Raw genomic sequence first — 18781 nt, 5'->3', positions numbered from 1 at the left:
TTAATCCTAATTTGAATCCTGAGCCATTTATAACACTCCCAAGCTAAATTCATTTATATTGCAGCAAAACACCTGCCTCTGTGCCATCACAAATGCAGCTCCCTACTGTAATGTACAATTCAGTCTTTCAGACAAGATTCAGATTCACGGAATCACAGAATCATCTAGGTTGGAAGAGACCTCCACAATCACCTAGTCCAACCTCTGACCTAACACTAACAAGTCCTCCACTAAACCATATCACCAAGCTCTACATCTAAACATCTTTTAAAGACCTCCAGGGATGGTGACAGCCACTTCCCTGGGCAGCCCATTCCAGTGCCTATCAACCCTTTCGGTAAAGAAGTTCTTCCAAATATCCAACCTAAAACTCCCCTGGTGCAACTTGAGCCCATTCCCCCTCGTCCTGTCACCAGGCACATGGGAGAACAGACCAACCCCCACCTCACTACAGCCTCCTTTAAGGTATCTATAGAGAGCAATAAGGTCGCCCCTGAGCCTCCTTTTCTCCAGGCTGAACAAACTCAGCTCCCTCAGCCACTCCTCGTAAGACTTGTTCTCTTCTCATGTTCTAGACCCTCATAAATGTTATATAAGGGTAGACGGGAAGGTGAGGTAGGCAGGGACAGGGCTCGCCTACCACCCTGAACAGGATCCTGCCTCCATTGGCCTAGGTCTCCTCCTACTGCCTGGTGGGATGAGGGAACTTTTGTCTTCTGTGTAGCAGGAGACACTTGTGACAGTCTTGTGAGTCTGTCTCAGAGAAGGTAGAGTACACCTCCACCAGTTAATTTCCCTCTCTGACTCCCCGATGCTCCTGAACCTGCTCACTTCAAGAAGATCTCGAAGCAGAGCCCAGAAAATGCTGTTCAATCTTCTGTGTCTGTTTGGCTGCCTCTGCTGACTGTACCCAGCCTCGCCAGGCACCAACTAACATTTCCTTGCATTTGCAGTCGGAGCTGCTATGAGCGTCCCTACCTTTGGCATTACACGTGAAATGAGAAATATTAGGAAACCTACAGGTGGTCCCAGAAACTGTGGAAGAGATCTCCATCAGACTCAGACAGAAACAGTGCACTGGTGAGGGGAGGCTGAGAGATGAGGGACTAGAGTGGGCAAGTCTGGGAGAGGAGTCCAGATGAAAAACCTGCAGACTTAATGCAGCAGAATGGGTCTGAAAGCATAAACAGTCAGGACAGAGAATCACAGTCAGAGGTCATGGCTTGGTAAAGATATACTGAGGAGTTTTTGAGTACTAAGTCACACATTCTTCCAGAGCCCCAAATCGAGTATTAAGCATCTCAAATTGCATCCATTCAACTTCAATCTCTCTCTGCTCAGTTTCTCTATTGCAAATGAGAACAATAATATACCCCTCATCTCAAGAGCAGTGCTGTGAAAATAAGATTATCAACATTCATGAAACATTCATCTATTCATAGCAAGGCTTAGAAATGTGGAATGAATGACACATGAGGTCACACACTGAATAACGAGAGGAAAATCCAACTACGAAATAGCTGTTCATTAGGTGAGTGCCATACACTGAATAAAGTAATATCCCATAGAAAAAAACGAGGTATTTGACCAGGTAATTATGCCTGTGGGATCCCAGGACTATGGAACTGTGCATATGCAAAACTAAGGTTTTACCAGTCTTCAGTGCTTGAGTTTGAGGCTTAACATTATTTTTTCATAAATGCAGTTTGTGGGCAAAAAATGTGCATATGTGGATGTATGTATGAATACACGTACACATATATGCATGTGCATATGGTACATAATAATGCTAACAACCTTATAAATTCAACATCTGGTTCTAATGAAACTGAAGGGCTTATATAAAGAGCCGTATGAAAACATGCAGCTGTAACCTGTTGACCTCTATTGAAAAAAAAAGTCTCTGTGAAGCTTTGCTTCAACATATCAAGGGACAGTCATTCATTTTTCGAAGGTAATCCCTCACAAACCACTCAGCCTCTCAAATCTCTACCTGCACACGGTGTTTGCATTAGGGACCTTGATTTATGGATTCCCACTCCTTGGATGGAGGGGCCAACTTCCTGTTGCCGTGGTTACTTGGATCTTGGTTCAAGGTTGAACTACTCCCAAATCAAAATCAGTGGCAGGCACGGCTTCTAACAGCCAGATTATTGACTATCCTAGGATGCTTAAAGGTCGAAGACCAAAGTGCTGCTTACTGCCTTTGGGGTGAATCAATATTTTCAATATTTTTATTCTGTTTCTTCTGAAGAAGTTGCTGCTCAATTATCACCTATCTGGGTTTAGCAAGGTCATACAAATCATTGAGGAAAATCCCCCCTCTACAGAAGAGATATTAATGTAATGAATTACTTCAAAGTCTACATGGCCCAATTGCAGCTCACTGCTGGTGAATCATGGGTTCAGCCATCTGTCTTTTGTTTTATGCACTTGGTTTCTTCAGCCTGTATCACTCACCTCACTGAAATTCACCTCTGAATTCAGGAATGGGAATAATTTATGGATTTGGAACAGCCAATAAGGAAGAATCATTGTGTTTCTTTGCCAGATACCAAAATGCAAACTGAGAATTGGAAGCACCGTTGGAAAGCCATATGGTTTCTCACAAGGCTATGATTCATGCTGCAGAATGGAAGGTCTATACCTCAAGCAGACCAACCCACTGACGTGGCATCATCACCTTTCATTGGACTATTTCTTTCCATTTGGGATGCCCTGTTTAGGAGGCCTGACTATGAGATCCACCCCAGTTCAACCTATAATTGAATCAAGCAAAAATAAATCTTCCATAACACCCATCCAGAGAAGGGTGACGAAGCTGGTGAGGGGTCTGGTGAGGGGTCTGGAGAACAAGTCCTACGAGGAGCGGCTGAAGGAGCTGGGCTTGTTCAGCCTGGAGAAAAGGAGGCTCAGGAGTGACGTTATCTCTCTCTATAAGTACATTAAAGGAGGCTGTAACGAGGTGGGGATTGGTCTATTCTCCCACGTGCCTGGCGACAGGACGAGGGGGAATGGGCTAAAGTTGCACCAGGGGAGGTTTAGGTTGGATCTTAGGAAGAACTTCTTTACCGAAAGGGTTGTTAGGCATTGGAATAGGCTGCCCAGGGAAGTGGTGGAGTCACCATCCCTGGAGGTCTTTAAAAGATGTTTAGATGTAGAGCTTAGTGATATGGTTTAGTGGAGGACTTGTTAGTGTTAGGTCAGAAGTTGGACTTGATGATCTTGAGGTCTCTTCCAACCTAGACAATTCTGTGATTCTGTGATTTTACACTCCCCACAGATTTCTGGAAATCCAGGGCTGTATTTAAATTGCATCCGACCACTGTTATCAGAAAATTCTTACATTTTTTCTCCCGGTCTCTTTGCACGATGTAGATACACAGTGCAGTTGTACAGAAATGCGCATCTAAACAGCTGGTAACTGCTCAATTTTGAATAAAGAACCAGAAGAAGCCTCGTATCTGGGTGAATCTTTTCTTAAGGCTGATTTTAAATAAATCAGTCAAAAGTTTGGCATTTCATCAGATTCCAGAAGGGAAAACTGAATTACTATGTGATAAATGTAGTTAAGGAAAGTAATTATTCTTCTTAAAGTAATGTTATTACCTTTCTAACTTATGAAATTCATTTTCCTGGCTTCTATTTGACATGTATTATCATTTAAAAATAACTGTACTTTCAATGTACAGCACTGCTTTATGGCTTCAGGTCCTTTTATCTTCCTTCTTTTTCCACCATCACATTAGAAAGTTCAAATTCCACCTCTTCTATGAAGGATTTTCTGTTCTACAAGATGTGTTCCCCTGAACAAAACCAAGTTCCTGTAGAATTAAAAAAAAAAGAAATTACTCTCATTGCCAACAGGCAAAAATTTAAGACACGGAGACTGCCTTATGTCATTCCAGCTATTTTCTTACTTCTTTATTATTAGTAGTAGTATTATTATTTAAATCAGGATATCTTTAGAGAAAGAGAGAGGGAGACCAAGAAAGCCATCATTAGATAGATCTGATCTTTATCTGCAGTAGCATAGTCAGAAGAGCTAATGCTATGATGATAGCTTTGAAATCTCTTAGGAATTGGATAAAGAGAAGCGATAGTAATGAACTCCCAGCTAATAAACAGAGTGCTTATTTCTGCAGAATGGTCAATTTCCAGATGTCCTGAGGCTTGTGTGATACAGTTGATTTACTCATTCTCCCTTACTTCACTAATAAAGCTCAAGTTCAACATCAGATTAGAGAAGAGCCAGATTTCTTAAAGGGGCAGGGGGATGGCTGGCATCATGGCATGCAAATGGCACACTAATCTCCTCTGCCTCCTCCCGTAACCACCAAGCTGTCTTAAACAGCTGCCTTCCTCTGCTGAAATCATACACTTTATCTGCTTTGGGTTAGTACAGTAATACAGACAATTAATTTTTTATCTTGTTAGTGGAAATTTAACGCAATGATCTAAAAGAACTCTTACATATTGTGATAAACTTATGTTTATCAAAAGTGCCTCGCAAGGCATCCCTTAAGCAAGCAGAGCAGCTGCTATTGCTATATGCAGCTGTGGGGATGTCTGTAGAGGCTTCAATTCATCTTCCAGGTTTGAGAGGTGGGTCCCAGGACTGAGGGAAGCTGCAATGGCATTCAACGTTTGAAAAAGATGTAGCTGTTGTCATTAGTCATGCAAGAACTAAACCCAAGGAGGAAAGGCTAAGAAAGCCTTATTTTGCTCATCGTCAGGATGAGTCACAAATCCCCTTTGCCCCTCCAGCTAAGAGGATGACCAGCTGTAATTTGATTTAAAAGGCTGATCTCCCACCTGTTTCAAACCTACATTAGGCTTCCTAGGAGACAGTCTCAAGCATTGCCTTTTCTGTTGTTTTTTTGTTTGTTTTGTTTTGTTTTGTTTTTTCCCTCTCATACTTGTACAAAGAATACCCACAAATCCTCAATCTCATTCTCTTCCATCCTCATCTGCAGGTTTCCGGCAGGAAAACAGAGTCAACAGACTGCAGAGTAAAGGATGTGCAGCCTTGGTCATGGAAGATGAAGCGATGTGCGCTAGCAAGTTCAGTCCTTCACAGACTGAACAATGATAGTTTAAATGAAGTTGGTGGAAGTAGTTCTGATGCCAAGAGAGTACAGGACAGTGGCCCAAGGGGCCTGTGAGTGTGCTCATGCTTGGTCTCCTCTGCATGCCCTTCCCAGCAGCCCAGTCCGTCAAGCAGGGTGGAACGGGGGGCTGAAAATTTGTCATGCAGAAAGGAATAAACACATGACACAAGGATTTCCAACAGAACTTGGGGCAGGTGACAACAATCAATAAATAATGAGAGAAAAAGCCAAGGAAAAAAAAAAGAAAAGGCTAATTCAGAGTCAGAGGCTCCAGGATCCCAGGCCTTGAGGACATGGGTTTAAGCAGCAGGAGCTTGTCAATGGGTTCAGAGTCAAAGCTTTTCCTGCCCAGAGCCTGAAACTTTAGGTTGCGCAAATTTTTGTCCATAAAATGGACAAAAAATCTTTGAAAGAAGTGAAGTAAAAAAAGCATTTAAGCATTTGAGGAAGTACGGGAGGCTGGGGTGGAAGAAGAGAGAGCTAAAGGGCTGGTTTTTAAGGCATAAAAAGCCAGGGACAGAAATAAAATAATATTAATAATAATAATAAGACAAAAAAACTGAAGGTAGGAGCAAGAACCTGCTTAGAGATGAATAGTCAAACTGAAATGAACTGTCATAGTGGATGAGGATATGCTCACTGGGGAGGAAGGAAACATGAGATAGGTTTTCTTTCTCAAGAACACAGCTAAGGAAAGACAGATGGGGGAATTTCAGTCTGTAAGTAATGAGAAAAGTCAGGGGTGGTGTTTTCAGTTGTTGTTTTTCTTAACAACAGGAATGATCATTTTAAAATGTGGCAGATAGAGCTGATATCCCCTAGGCAAGTGGAGTTGGGAGCAGTTTGTATTTATCACAGATTAAATGGGACAGTGACAGCTTTGGTAGGACAGTGCTGGCATGAAGCATGTGCAGAAGAGTCAAGTTGCTGGTGGGGGGGAGGATGAATGAGGCACCAGGACCAAGCTGGTGTAATGATGGAATCATTTTTCAGGCACATCTAGTGTAGAAAAGGTGATGAAAGCGATGAGAAGTTAGCAAAATAATTAGCAAAAATCTTGCTGAACAAGTTCAATTAGAATACCTCCACTGAGAAAAAGCACAACTTTCCTCCAGAAATGGGCTTAGGTTACCCTGCATATGCATGGAGTAAAAGGCAGTATCTGGATAATGCACAAACTTAGCTGATATTTTTCCTTTGCAACTGACATGTCATATTTGCATTACAACAATTTAAGTAGTCCTGTGGTGATGTCTGTGTTCGAAAAGTAAACAGTTCCAGGGGTGTTGCTGGAACCCAACTGCTCATACCATTGCACAAAAGGAAAACAAAAGAACCAGGTGAGCACCTACACCATCTGACGTAGTCCAGAAATATACAAACTGTTCTTTGGAGAGATCCCCACCTGGCAATCAAAGGCAGTTATGTCATGGTGGTAGGCACAGGTGGGAAGAGGATGGGCTGAAACATTTTTCCTGAAGTCAGGCATGAAGCTGATAAGGGAATCCAAGACTGGTGACATCCCAGTTAGCATTCTTCCTACTGGGCAGCCTGGTCATTTAATTTTTCTTCTTTATCTGTAATAAGCTATGCCCCACTTCATACAATGAGAAAAGCTAAGAGCATGCCATGAATTTGAAGTAAAGTCTCAGCATTTAATGGAACTCAACCGTATACCCTACAGTCTAGGAGACTAATGGAGGAGTTTTGTTTTTTTGTTTGTTTGTTTTGAGAAGGTTTTGTGCTGGCTTTGTTTTAGTATCTGAGTCCATTTATCCCACTTTAATGATGATTTATCACTAAAATGAGTGCTTGCTTTATCAGCACTGGAGATGAAAAATAATATACGCTGGGAGCACATACATCGTTCTCCTCTCACCCTTTCTGTATTTCAGATCAATAGATATGGATATTTTGTAGATATAGATCAATAGATATGGATATTTTTTACCTTTCATTCTGAAAACCACGGTAATTGACTGCAATATGAAAACTAAAATTTATTTAAATAGATGCAGAGGTAAGATCATAAGTGTTATTGCCAATTAACCTCAGTGACAAAAGTTCAATAATTAGCTAACATTATGGTATATAGTTCTTTATTTGTTGCTCTATTCTAATGGCATTCTGAAGAAAAAAAAATTGAAAGTGATTTAATGGAGTAAAATGTTCAGCTTTATTTTAATAGTTCAGGGTTGCTGTAACTGGACCAAAAACAATCTAGAATTTAGGATTTTTCCTGAAGTTCATCATTTCTTTTCTATCCTACTAAAAACCTCAGGGATAACTGTTGACCTGGGACAAACTTTACTGTAAAACATTTGGATTTTACTTTTTTTTTTTCAAAGGAAAATGATGATAGGAAATACTTTATTGAGAGTGGTTTTCATTAAAATTATTGATGGAGACTGCTTCCTTGAGCAGTGTAAGAAGGATGGCAGAGAGACCATGTGTAATGAGGTCAGAGATTGCCTTCATGGAGTGTGTAGACACAAGAAGGGATCTGACTGATGAAGAAGAGGTTAAAGAGGTGAAGAGTGCAAAGTGGAATGAAATAGGGAAATAGATGGAAATGGGAGACAAAGAATTGATTGGAAAGAAGCTGGAGGAGGAAAATCACTTATTACAGACATGTGAAAAGCAGACTGACAAGAACCAGAGTAAAGAGCATACTGGAAAAACCCTAAATGCTTTTAACCACTGACATCTGGAGTTATGCTATCAACTTGAATGCTGCACATCTATGTGGAAAACACTCCAAATTTCCAGAGTGCTCTTCTGCATAATCTTGGTGTAAGCTTGTCTTCAGTTTTCACATTTCATGGTGCCTAAACAAGATGTTTTAGGTTCTTCCCCAATGAACTTACCTCCTGATAAACACATAGGCTTGTATTACAGCATCAGTCAGACAAAATACCAGGTATAGAAGACCAGACCAGGTATATCAGGATGGGAATATGTTCCCTTTAAGCATCTAGAGAACTCTGAGAGAGCATCATGATGGAACAAAGATGATACAAGCTGTTTTTCTTTAATTGTGATCCCTTTGCTGGGGTGGTAGAATTTTATTATCACAACGGAAAGATTTAACAGTGGCAGAATCTGCTGAAATTCTGAACCTGGCTGAGGTTTTTGTCAGGCCGGCCACCGGACAATAGAAAAAAAATAACATCAAGAAATTGCCAAGCACAGGCTCTCCAAATGAAAATGCTTGAAATGAAGTTGATAGTGTACTTTATTTGCTCAGCACTCCACGTCCCAGTAGGGATTTACCTGAGGATAGGTCCTAGTTTCAGACAATTGTTTGCAACATCTGGCCTTGCGAATTTTGCAGAAAAACTGGGAGGAAGAAATCAAAAGGGATTTTATTTAGCAGTTTGGGCAAGAAAAGCCACTTAAGGTGACCTTGTTTTCTCCTACTGGGACAACTGTCCAGTAAAACTGCTCAATCACATCCAATATTTTGAGTTTTGCCTACAAAACCAAATCTTTGGATTTTTAGTTGTGCCCTCCTGATGTTCTTTATTAACATATGAGAAGAGAAGGGGTTCATCTTATCTAACTTTAAATGGCCATAGTCCAGGTTTCTACATGAGAGCTATATATCCAAGCTTCTGTTACAGAGATCAAATTAATAGTCAAAACATTGGAGTGGGTGATTCATCTGAAAAAGTAGGAGTCTTCTCTATTTCAAGACAAATTATTCTCCAGGCTCCACTGGCTAAACTTTCACTGACTATAATGAAAGTGGAGACACCTAACTCACATAGCTATCTTCTGCTGTAGATACACAGATCTCTGTGAGAGGATCCAACCCCCCTCCCCCCCGAAACTTCATGGCCAAATGTCAGCCTCTCAGGTTTAAATTCCTCCTGCTCAAAAGGAGAGGCTCAAATATGGCTGGTGCATCCCTGGGCCAGGAGTGTAAGCTCTATACCGGCACCTGGTTGTATTTGAAATGCCCTGAGGTATTTGAAACATCCAAGGGTCACTGCCAGATATGATAAAGGGCTTCAGGCAAGACCTCTGCCCTTCTGCAAGAGCAGCTGGAGGCCAGGCAGGATATCCTAGGCATCTCAAAGGACAGTTGACAACTACATATGGGCAAATGAATTGAACCCTGAACCTTCATCTTTGCTTGTCCCAAAGGCTCTTGTGGGTAGGGAAATATCTCATCATTGCAAATATCCCCTTGTCACCAATGAAGGGGCAGCACAAACATGCCCTGTCAACTCCTTCCTGAATGGGAAGTAAAATGGCTGCAGTGCAAGGCATAAAAGTATGTGTGCTATAAATTAAAAAAAAAAAAAAAACAAGCGTGGAAATTTCCCATGTTTTGTTAGGATGGATTTGTTACCTGGTGAGAAAATTAGATTTTATTTTTTTTTTTCTGTCCCATGACAAGGGTCTTTTACTTGACATGGCAAAGAAGAGATTACAATATTTTTTTCTTTCTCCTAGTAAGCACAGCATTAAAAAAAAAAATCCAACAGCCCTGCAGTTCAAAACTACAGGTGAGAGAAAACCATGGGAACTTACAGAACACAGCTCTGTTATTTCTTGCACATACAGAAGGAATCAATGAAATAAATATAGCCTATCCAGTAGATACAAGTAGAAGTCACCCCAAGTGCATAATTCGCTTCATCTGTGTCTGAAGCTAGCACATAGCAAAGAGGGCAAAATGTCTCAGACTGATTAGACAACTAAGCTTAACATTTCCTCTCCGTTCTTGTTTATCGATTCTTCATTGTTCATTTAGTGATGCAAAAAGGTTCTGGAAGCCAAACTGTTGAGATGGTTTATACACATGTATCACTTAAATCCAGCTCAACCTCTCTCAAAAAAAAAAGCCTCTAAAGGCAGCCTACGTTATGGTTAGGTCTTAAGCCGGGCTCCTCCACAGGAATTTAACTCCTCCCCACAAACATAAGAGACATTTCACCTAAAGATGTGAATCCTCAGATATGGGGGAAAAAAAAGGCAAAATGCCAATGATGCATCAGTAAAATATCACCATTAATGTAGATTAACTGTTTCAATTAAAAAAAAAATGTTTAGCAACTGCTGGGTATTTCCAAGGATTGCTGTGCTATTTCTGTATAGCTCTGCGGCTGCTTCTCATTCCAGAGGTTTAAAAAAAAAAGTCTTCTGTTTTTTTAAATGATCTGGAACCACTTGGCATGTGACTTCTAAAGTGTTTAACACAGTCTTACAAAAACATCATGAAAATTTATCAGCTTAGGGCCTACATCTACTTGCCTGCCTTGTATCATCAGTCATCATGCTAATGAAAATACTAATGACATTTCAATTGTGTTTCAAGAGAAATAAGCTGCTTCAGCTGAACAGGAATTAGAAAAAAAATAAATTTTTGCAAGAAGAGTATATCACTCTCCCTTTTTATTATTATGAATTAGATGAAGGACTTGGCTTCACCAAAGTCTGGGGTCCCACTATAGCAGTCACGGTACACATAAAAAGTGAGAAACAGGCCACGTTGCTAAACAGAGAAAGGTCTCCAAGCTTTCCTCCTCTGGTCTCTAACCCAATTCCCTAGGGCAGCCACCACCTGAGGGTTATTGCTAGGATGAGTGCAAGAAGAGCATTTCTCTGGGGCATAGGGGCTGGAGAAATTAATAGGTTCAGCTCCCCAGGTGGGACCACATAGACTTGTATTGCCAGGAAGGAGACAGAAAGAGACCCCCAGCAGATGAAGGTGTCAGTAGGTGGTGCTGATGCCCAAGGGGTGCAAGCCCTGATTTCACTGCAGTAATCACAGAATCACAGAATTTCTAGGTTGGAAGAGACCTCAAGATCATCGAGTCCAACCTCTGACCTAACGCTAGCAGTCCCCACTAAACCATATCCCTAAGCTCTACATCTAAACGTCTTTTGAAGACTTCCAGGGATGGTGACTCCACCACTTCCCTGGGCAGCCTGTTCCAATGCCTGCACCTGGACTGCGTGCAGTATCTGTGCCGTTGCACTATAATTCATCGCTGGAACACATGCTGCCCTATCTCAACACAAGAGCTGTTCTTGCTTCCTGCCAACCCACTTTATGAATGTTAAATCAGTGCACAGAAATACCTCCCTGACAAAACTCTTCAGAAAACTTTGGAGACCAAAGCCTGTAACTTTTGTTTCCCTTATGGAACTGGAGAAAATTATGACTTGTGCCTCGTTCTGTTCAAATGGTCCTTTCTCTTTTAAGCAAACAAACAAATGAACAGCAAATGGCCTATTCCCACCTGGCATTAGTGCAATGGTACGTTTGAGACTTTAAAAACATAAAAGTCAAGCCATTCAAAATGATGGGTCCTGTAGCAAATGTAATATCATCCCAAGGGTACCTATGTAGTGCATGGTATTGCTGCACATGGTATTAACTTTTATGCCTTTTTCTATATGTGCAGTGTGGCTCATTTATAGTTGCTCTGGGAACCACTATGTTTACATAAATTTTAATTTCCTGTCTTTTGTTTGTTCTCTTTATCACCTTTCTAAAACAAAATTTACCTTGTGAATTTTAGTGCTCAACCAATTATCCACAGATGGAGGCAAAGGAGAAATGACATCCTCTGATTTTTCCATGTGGCCCTGGAAATATGCCTCCACGTCAGTTTGGACCCATTAGACGCCATGGAGCTCCAGCAGTGGCACTGTTTCTACTAAAGCAGACTTTTTCCCATAGGTCGTGGTGATTTTGGTCTGTTGTCATCTGGGTCCTGGCCAAAACCTTCCTTTTGAGTTCACATGGACCATATTTACTGTATCATAACTCATTTTCCGTGTTTTGTTTTCCTCTTAAGTGCATGCAGCTTGTGAACTGAATGAATCTGGTGCCAGGCTTCATAGAACCCCACTTGAGTTATATGCCTCCAGATTTTGGCACGAAAGCCCTTTGCTACCTGCTCTAATAATTAAATCAAGGTGTTTACAGTTGCTTGAAATGTATCTGTTGTTCAAGCTCACAAAACTAGTGCTTCAGTCAGGTGAGATCTGCCCGTACCTTGTTACGAAAAATTACTGTAAAAGATTGAAACCTTAGAGATGCTAGCTGTACAGAAAAAATAACGCAGTGGTCCAGCTATGGATTAATGCAGTGAACTTCATGAACAGTTAATTAAAATTCAGTATTGATAGGACCAAGGCTTGCTACTATTTTTTAAGGAAAACAAGAATAACAGATAAAGCTAAATTATAATAGGTCAGTGCAGAAAAACAATGAAATATATGGCAGTTCTCAGCAGCTGTGATGGGAATCCTACCTCGTCTTGAATAATAAAGGCTTTTGCTAATTTTAACCAGATCCAAATCTGAAAAACCTGCAGTCACATGTGACTCAGAGAGCCTGAAGGGAACAGGAGGTGGAGGGAATCGTGTGTGTGCGTGTATGTCTGTGTGTATAATCTAACAGTGCCCAGAGCTTTTGCGATCCTGGACCATTTCAATCACAAATACCAGATTCATTAAAAAAAACTGGCTACATTCCAGCAGTTAAAATTGAAGCAGCATATTTCATAGAATCACAGAATCACAGAATTGAAGGGGTTGGAAGGAACCTCAAGAGATCATCGGGTCCAACCCCCCTGCCAAAGCAGGATCCTTAGAGCAGGCTGCCCAAATAGGCGTTCAGACGGGCCTTGAATATCTCCAAGGAAGGAGACTCCACAACCTCCCTGGGCAGCCTGTTCCAGTGCTCCGTCACCCTCTCCGTGAAGAAGTTCTTTTGCATGTTGGTGCGGAACTTCCTGTGCTCCATTTTACGGCCATTGCCCCATGCCCTGTCCCCACAAACGACTGAAAAGAGGTTGGCCAAATCCCTCTGTCTCCCACACTTGAAGGTCTTTATACACATTGATGAGATCCCCTCTCAGTCTTCTTTTCTCCAAGCTGAACAGACACAGGTCTCTCAGCCTTTCCTCATAGGGAAGATGCTCCAGGCCCCATATCATCTTTGTGGCCCTCCACTGGACTCTTTCCAGGAGATCCCTGTCTTTTTGGGACTGGGGAGCCCAGAACTGGATACAGTACTCCAGGTGAGGCCTGACCAGGGCCGAGTAGAGGGGGAGGATCACCTCCCTTGACCTGCTGGCCACGCTCCTTTTAATGCACGCCAGGATCCCATTGACCCTCTTGGCCATGAGGGCACACTGCTGGCTCATGGTCAACCTGGACCCCCAGGTCCTTCTCCTCAGAGCTCCCCTCCAGTAGGTCATCCTCCAGCCTGTACTGATACTTCGGGTTGTTCCTTCCCAGGTGCAGGACTCTACACTTGCTCTTGTTAAACCTCATTTGGTTTCTTCCTGCCCATCTTTCCAGCCTGTCCAGGTCTTGCTGAATGGCAGCACAGCCTTCTGGCGTGTCAGCAACTCCTCCCAGCTTTGTGTCATCAGCGTACTTGCGGAGGGTGGACACTATTCCCTCATCAAGGTCGTCAATGAAGATGTTGAACAAGACCGGACCCAGCACCGACCCCTGGGGAACACCGCTAGTCACAGGTCTCCAGCCAGACTCTGTGCTGCCGATCACTACCCTCTGAGCTCGGCCAGTCAGCCAGTTTTCAGCCCACCTTACTGTCCACTCCTCTATCCCACACTTTCTCAGCTTTGCTAGTAGGATGTCCTGGGAGACAGTATCAAAAGCCTTGCTAAAGTCAAGGAAGATGACATCCACTGCTCTCCCCTTGTTGAGGGATTTTTGAAACAGCAAGGAGGCCATGACTTGCTTCAGCTGAGCAAGCCAAGCTACCAGAACAACTATGAGAAGTTCCCATGACAGTGTTCCCACATCACCCAATTGAGGAATTAAAAAATATTGTTGCCAGCAGCTGGCTTCAAGGACGGGATCTACGTGACTGCTAATCACAAGGGGTCTGTTTTCTTGCAGGTGGGGTTGATTTCTTGCAGTTGTTTGTCTGAGTGCTTTTGACCAATAATCTTGTGTGAGACACTATCCGCCCCTGTTAAATTTGCTATAAAAGTCAGGCTATTCAAGTAATAAAGGGAGAGCATGATCTAACCATACTGGTGTCTGTCATGTTTTCGGACGTTCTTTCTGCAACAAATGGCGCCCGAACAGTCTGAGACCCGGCGAGACACGGAGTGACGCAGAGAGACCCGAGACGCTGAGAGACGCTGAGAGACCTGAGAGACCTGAGACGTGGAGAGACCCACAGAGATGCGGGACGTAGAGGAACTTGGAGAGATGCAGAGAGACGCAGAGAGACTAGGAACAGAGACACAGTAACGCGCGGGACATGGAGAGACTCAGAGCACAGACCCAGACAGACGCGGACAGTCGCGGTGAGACGTGGAGAAGTGTTGCATTGAGACGTGGAATAGTGATGTAGAGAGACGCGGGCATCCGGGGCCGAGTTTCTACGGGAGATCGGAGGCGTCAGTGCAGGCGGCAGACGAGCACCACTGTGAGGCCAGTTGGCACACAGCAGAGGGGTTGAGATCATGACCCTGCAGCTCGTCCAACGTAACCATGGAGGAGGAAGCAGCTATCCAGATTCTCTCTAGTATTCTCTCTAAGACAGGTGTATCTTGCAATGTAAAAAAGATAAAATCCTTGGTGCACTGAGCTCCAGAGGGCTTTCTGAAGGAAATCCCTCTAATGTTTAGCCCAGATGAGTGGTGGCATGTAGGAGATTGCTTATGGGATAAAGCCATCTCAAGTGGAAAGTTGGCCAAAGATGTAAGTGAGATGTAGTGCACAGTGATTAATACGCTGTGTGGAATGAAAAAAGAACAGCAGCTGCCGATGCCAGCGGCGCAAGCTTTGTCAGTACCATCTGGAAATGACAGAACACCGAGTACAAAATCTGAGACCTCAGGAATGTGGCTGGCATGATTCTTTTAACCAGTTCCTGCACCCACCCCGGTTTGGGGTATGACCTCTTCAATAAATCAATCAGCGGCAGAAATAACTAAGGGACTATCGGAGCAGAGTGCTGATGGGGAGTGGGGGTTGCCCTCCCCACCCCCCACACTGGAAAATCTTGATGAAGCTGTGCTGCCTGCATCTGTGCCGCTGCCAGGCAGCAATAAATCCACTCGGGATGCTTCGCCAATGAGAGGTGCAGCAGCAGCTTGCGAAAATCGACCTTCACTGGAGGAGCAGTTGCAAGAACTGCTAGAGAAATTGGAGAACTTAAAAATTACGGATTCGGAGGAGCTTCCTCTCTTGTCTGCCCCACCGGAGCCAACTCCCTCATTATCTGTTGCTACAACACCATCGGCACCAAGGAGGGACAGGGGCTCCGACGTCATACGCCATGCCATCATAGAAGGGCATAGGCATGCTACATCCTTGGCCTGCCCTATTCTTATCGACCCTGTGCAAGGCACCGGGTCGTGGCAGCCGCATGATTGGAAGCTTTTACAACAAGCGTGAAAAACTGTTTTGGACTACGGGTTACAATCCCAGGCGTCTCGACAGATAATTCAATGGATTTTCCAGGCAGAACTAATGTGTCCACTTGACTGTCAAAACTTGGTGCGCTTATTGTTAACTCCTTCCCAATTGTTATTGTTTGAAAGGCAATGGTCGCAGTTAGCACAGGTGGAAGCGGGTTGACTGCGTCAACCAGGGGACCCTCTGTATGGGATTACTGCAGAGTTAACGGGGACGGGTCCTTATCTCAATACCCAGATTCAGTTGCAGTTCCCTGCTATTATTCACCAAACAGCTGCACAGCTCGCACTGAGGGCTCTTCTTAGTCTCCCAGTGGAAAAGAAAGCACCTCCATTCGCATTTGTAGTACAGGCCCCTGGGGAACCATATGCTAAATTTATTGACCAGCTGTGGGCAGCAATTCCTGATCATCCTGATCTAACAGCGTAGTCTAAAAGCAGTGTGTTTAAAATGCTTGCATTTGATAATGCAAACCCAAAAAGTCAAAACATGTTAGTTACACTGCCAAGAACCGCACCAGTAGAGGATATGTTGGAAAGGGTACAGAGAGCTGATCAGTCCAGGCAACCATATATGGTGGCACAGGCTGTAAAGGACTGTCAGAGATTTGCTTTTATGGTACCCTCCATTAACAAACAGGCCCCGGCAAAGCGCTATGAATGACTAATGCTTCCTTACGGGATGAGGAATTCCCCTACATTATGTCAATTATGTCAAAAAATTTGCTATTAAAGTCAGGCTATTTGGGTAATAAAGAGAGGGCATGATCTGACCGTACTGGCGTCTGTCGTGTTTTCGGCCGTTCTTCCTGCAACATCCCCTCGTCTACCCAGCTGGTGATGCCATCACAGAAGGCAACGAGGTTGGTCGAGCACAACTTCCCCTTGGTGAATCCATGCTGACTACTCCTCATAACCTTCTTCTCTTCCAATTGCTTGGAGATGGCATCCAGAACAAGCTGTTCCAACACCTTTCCAGGGACAGAGGTGAGACTGACTGGCCTGTAGTTTCCCGGATCCTCCTTCTTGCCCTTCTCGAAGACCGGAGTGATATTGGCTATCCTCCAATCTTCAGGCACCTCTCCTGTTCTCCAGGACCATTCAAAGATGATAGAGAGTGGTTCGACAATCACATCTGCCAGCTCCCTTAGCACACGTGGATGCATCCCATCGGGACCCATGGATTTGTGTGCGTTGAGCCCACTCATGCTTCCAAACCACTCTCATGTCCACCGGGGGGGAGCCCTCCATTACCCAAACCCTTTGTCCTCCTGCCAGGGTTGAGGACTCCTGGGGGGGAGTCCCTGAAGCAAAGACTGAAGCAAAGAAAGCATTCAGTATCTCTGCCTTCTCGGTGTCTCCCGTTACCAGGACACCCCCCTCATTCAGCAAGGGACCTACATTATCCCTAGTCTTCCTTATACTGTTTACTGTTTTTTACATACTTAAAAAAAAAAAACACTTCTTATTATCCTTTATCTCTTTTGCAACCCTCATCTCTAGGTGGGCTTTAGCCTTCCTTGTCGCATCCCTGCAGGCCCTGACAACCCTTCTATACTCCTCCCAAGAGGACAGGCCCTTTTCCCACATTTCATAGACCTTCCTCTTCCTTTTGATCTTATCAATGAGTTCCTTGCTCATCCATGCAGGTTTCCTGCCCCCCCTTCCCCGATTTCCTACTCTTAGGGATGCACCGATCCTGAGCTTGGAAGAAGTGCTGCTTAAATGTAGCCCAGCTCTCACAAGCACCCTTGCCTTCTAGCAAGCTATCCCATGAGATACTCCCAAGCAGGTCCCAGAAGAGGTCGAAGTTGGCTCTCCAAAAGTCCAGGGCTGCAATCCTGCTTTTAGCCTTACTTCTTCCACCAAGTTCCATCTTGAACTCCACCATCTCATGGTCGCTGCATCCCAAGCTGCCCTTGACCTTCACATCCCTAACAAGGCCATCCCTAACAAGGTCCAGGAGCACCCCCTTCCTCATTGTCTCTTCCACCACCTGCGTCAGAAAATTGTCTTCAACACACTGTAGGAACCATATATTTATTGCATTTTGCTCAAATAAATCTGGAAAAGTGTGAATCTCACCCTTGGAGAGATGGGGAGAAGAAGTAAACAATCTTGGGCTCGGGCTTGGGAGCAGGGTATGAGGAAGAACAAAGATGCAGGAGAGTCATCTCTCAGGGAGCTGCAGGATGCTGGTCGAGTTGGAGGTTTGGGGAGGCTCCGGTGCCATTTTCTAGCCTGGCCTCAGATCTTTTGTTTAGTTTTCTCTATTTTATTTACACCTGTGCCTACACACACGCGCATATATTTTAAAGAGCTTCTTATCTTATGCAACTCCATTCTGCGCTTCTCTGCGGTTTTCCAGATGGTTTTCCTGACGCTGGCACCTCACCCGAATTGCAGCTGGGATTCAATTACAGCCTGTCTTGCAAAGGCAGATTATTTTTTTAAAAGATAACATATTTTGGGAAGAGATTTTTTTTTCCTCCCCAAAAGCCATTTTTATTAAGAAAGGAGAAGCATGACTTGCAGCTTGATCTTGCCAGGTGCTGAATGCCTCCAGACAGGTCCCCAGCATCCTCAGTATCGTTTTACTTCATCCCATTTTAGCATACAGCACCCTGCAGGGGTAGATTCTGCCAGATTAAAGTGCTGGCAGAGCAGGATCCAAGCCTGCTGCTCCCCAGTGAAAGCTTTCTGTCACAAACAGCACATCGATAACAGTTTATTTCAGAACTGATTTTGCAAACCAGCAAACCTAATTACTGATATTTTTTTGGCCATCCCTCCCCCACCCCCTGAAAATATTGGGAAGGGAGGGTAGAGAGGCATTATTATCAATATTTCTCCAAGGTATTCTCTGCACCGTGGCCCTTTCTCTTCCTGAGGAAGCCCTCCCTAGGTGATGCTGTGCAGGGAGGAGCTCTGCAGCTTGGCTGGGTGGGATGCAGGAGACATGGAGGTGAAGGGGGAGTCACTGCTGATCCCTGGCTGCTCAGTGTGGCTGCACTACAAGCAAGGCAGCAGGGGAGGGACTAGTTTGCAGATTTCAATGGACTCAGAGAAAAATGCTTTGGGATTAAGAGCTGAGCCTGGGAGCACAAGGGCTGTAGGAAACCTGGATGACAGGTTTTAAGCCTCCAGTCCTTGTTTTCTCTTAACCACATTTTCCTATTCAATTATTGGTTGCACTAATGAACCCCAATTAGCAATGTTATTGCTTCCATCCAGCTTTGGATG

At 43.9% G+C, this 18781-nt stretch overlaps 1 protein-coding gene across 11 annotated transcripts in view; it reads right to left on the bottom strand.

Moving 5' to 3' along the window:
• Positions 1–18781, bottom strand: part of LOC311426258 (SET-binding protein-like) — a 403872-nt gene that overhangs the window by 37256 nt on the left and 347835 nt on the right. Inside the window, exon 6 of one of the 11 annotated variants that reach the window (XM_084502481.1) lies at positions 3692–3824. The exons of the other annotated variants lie outside the window; for them this stretch is intronic. Coding sequence (XP_084358607.1) covers positions 3790–3824 — 35 coding nt within the window. The 3' untranslated portion in view covers positions 3692–3789. Of the gene's footprint in view, positions 1–3691; positions 3825–18781 lie in introns of those variants that run through there. 11 annotated transcript variants of the gene reach the window in all.

The sequence above is a fragment of the Aythya ferina genome (assembly GCF_964211825.1).
Source record: "Aythya ferina genome assembly, chromosome: W".
NCBI lineage: Eukaryota > Metazoa > Chordata > Aves > Anseriformes > Anatidae > Aythya > Aythya ferina.
Note: the sequence above shows the minus strand (reverse complement) of the source record. Positions and strands in the feature narration are given on the sequence as shown.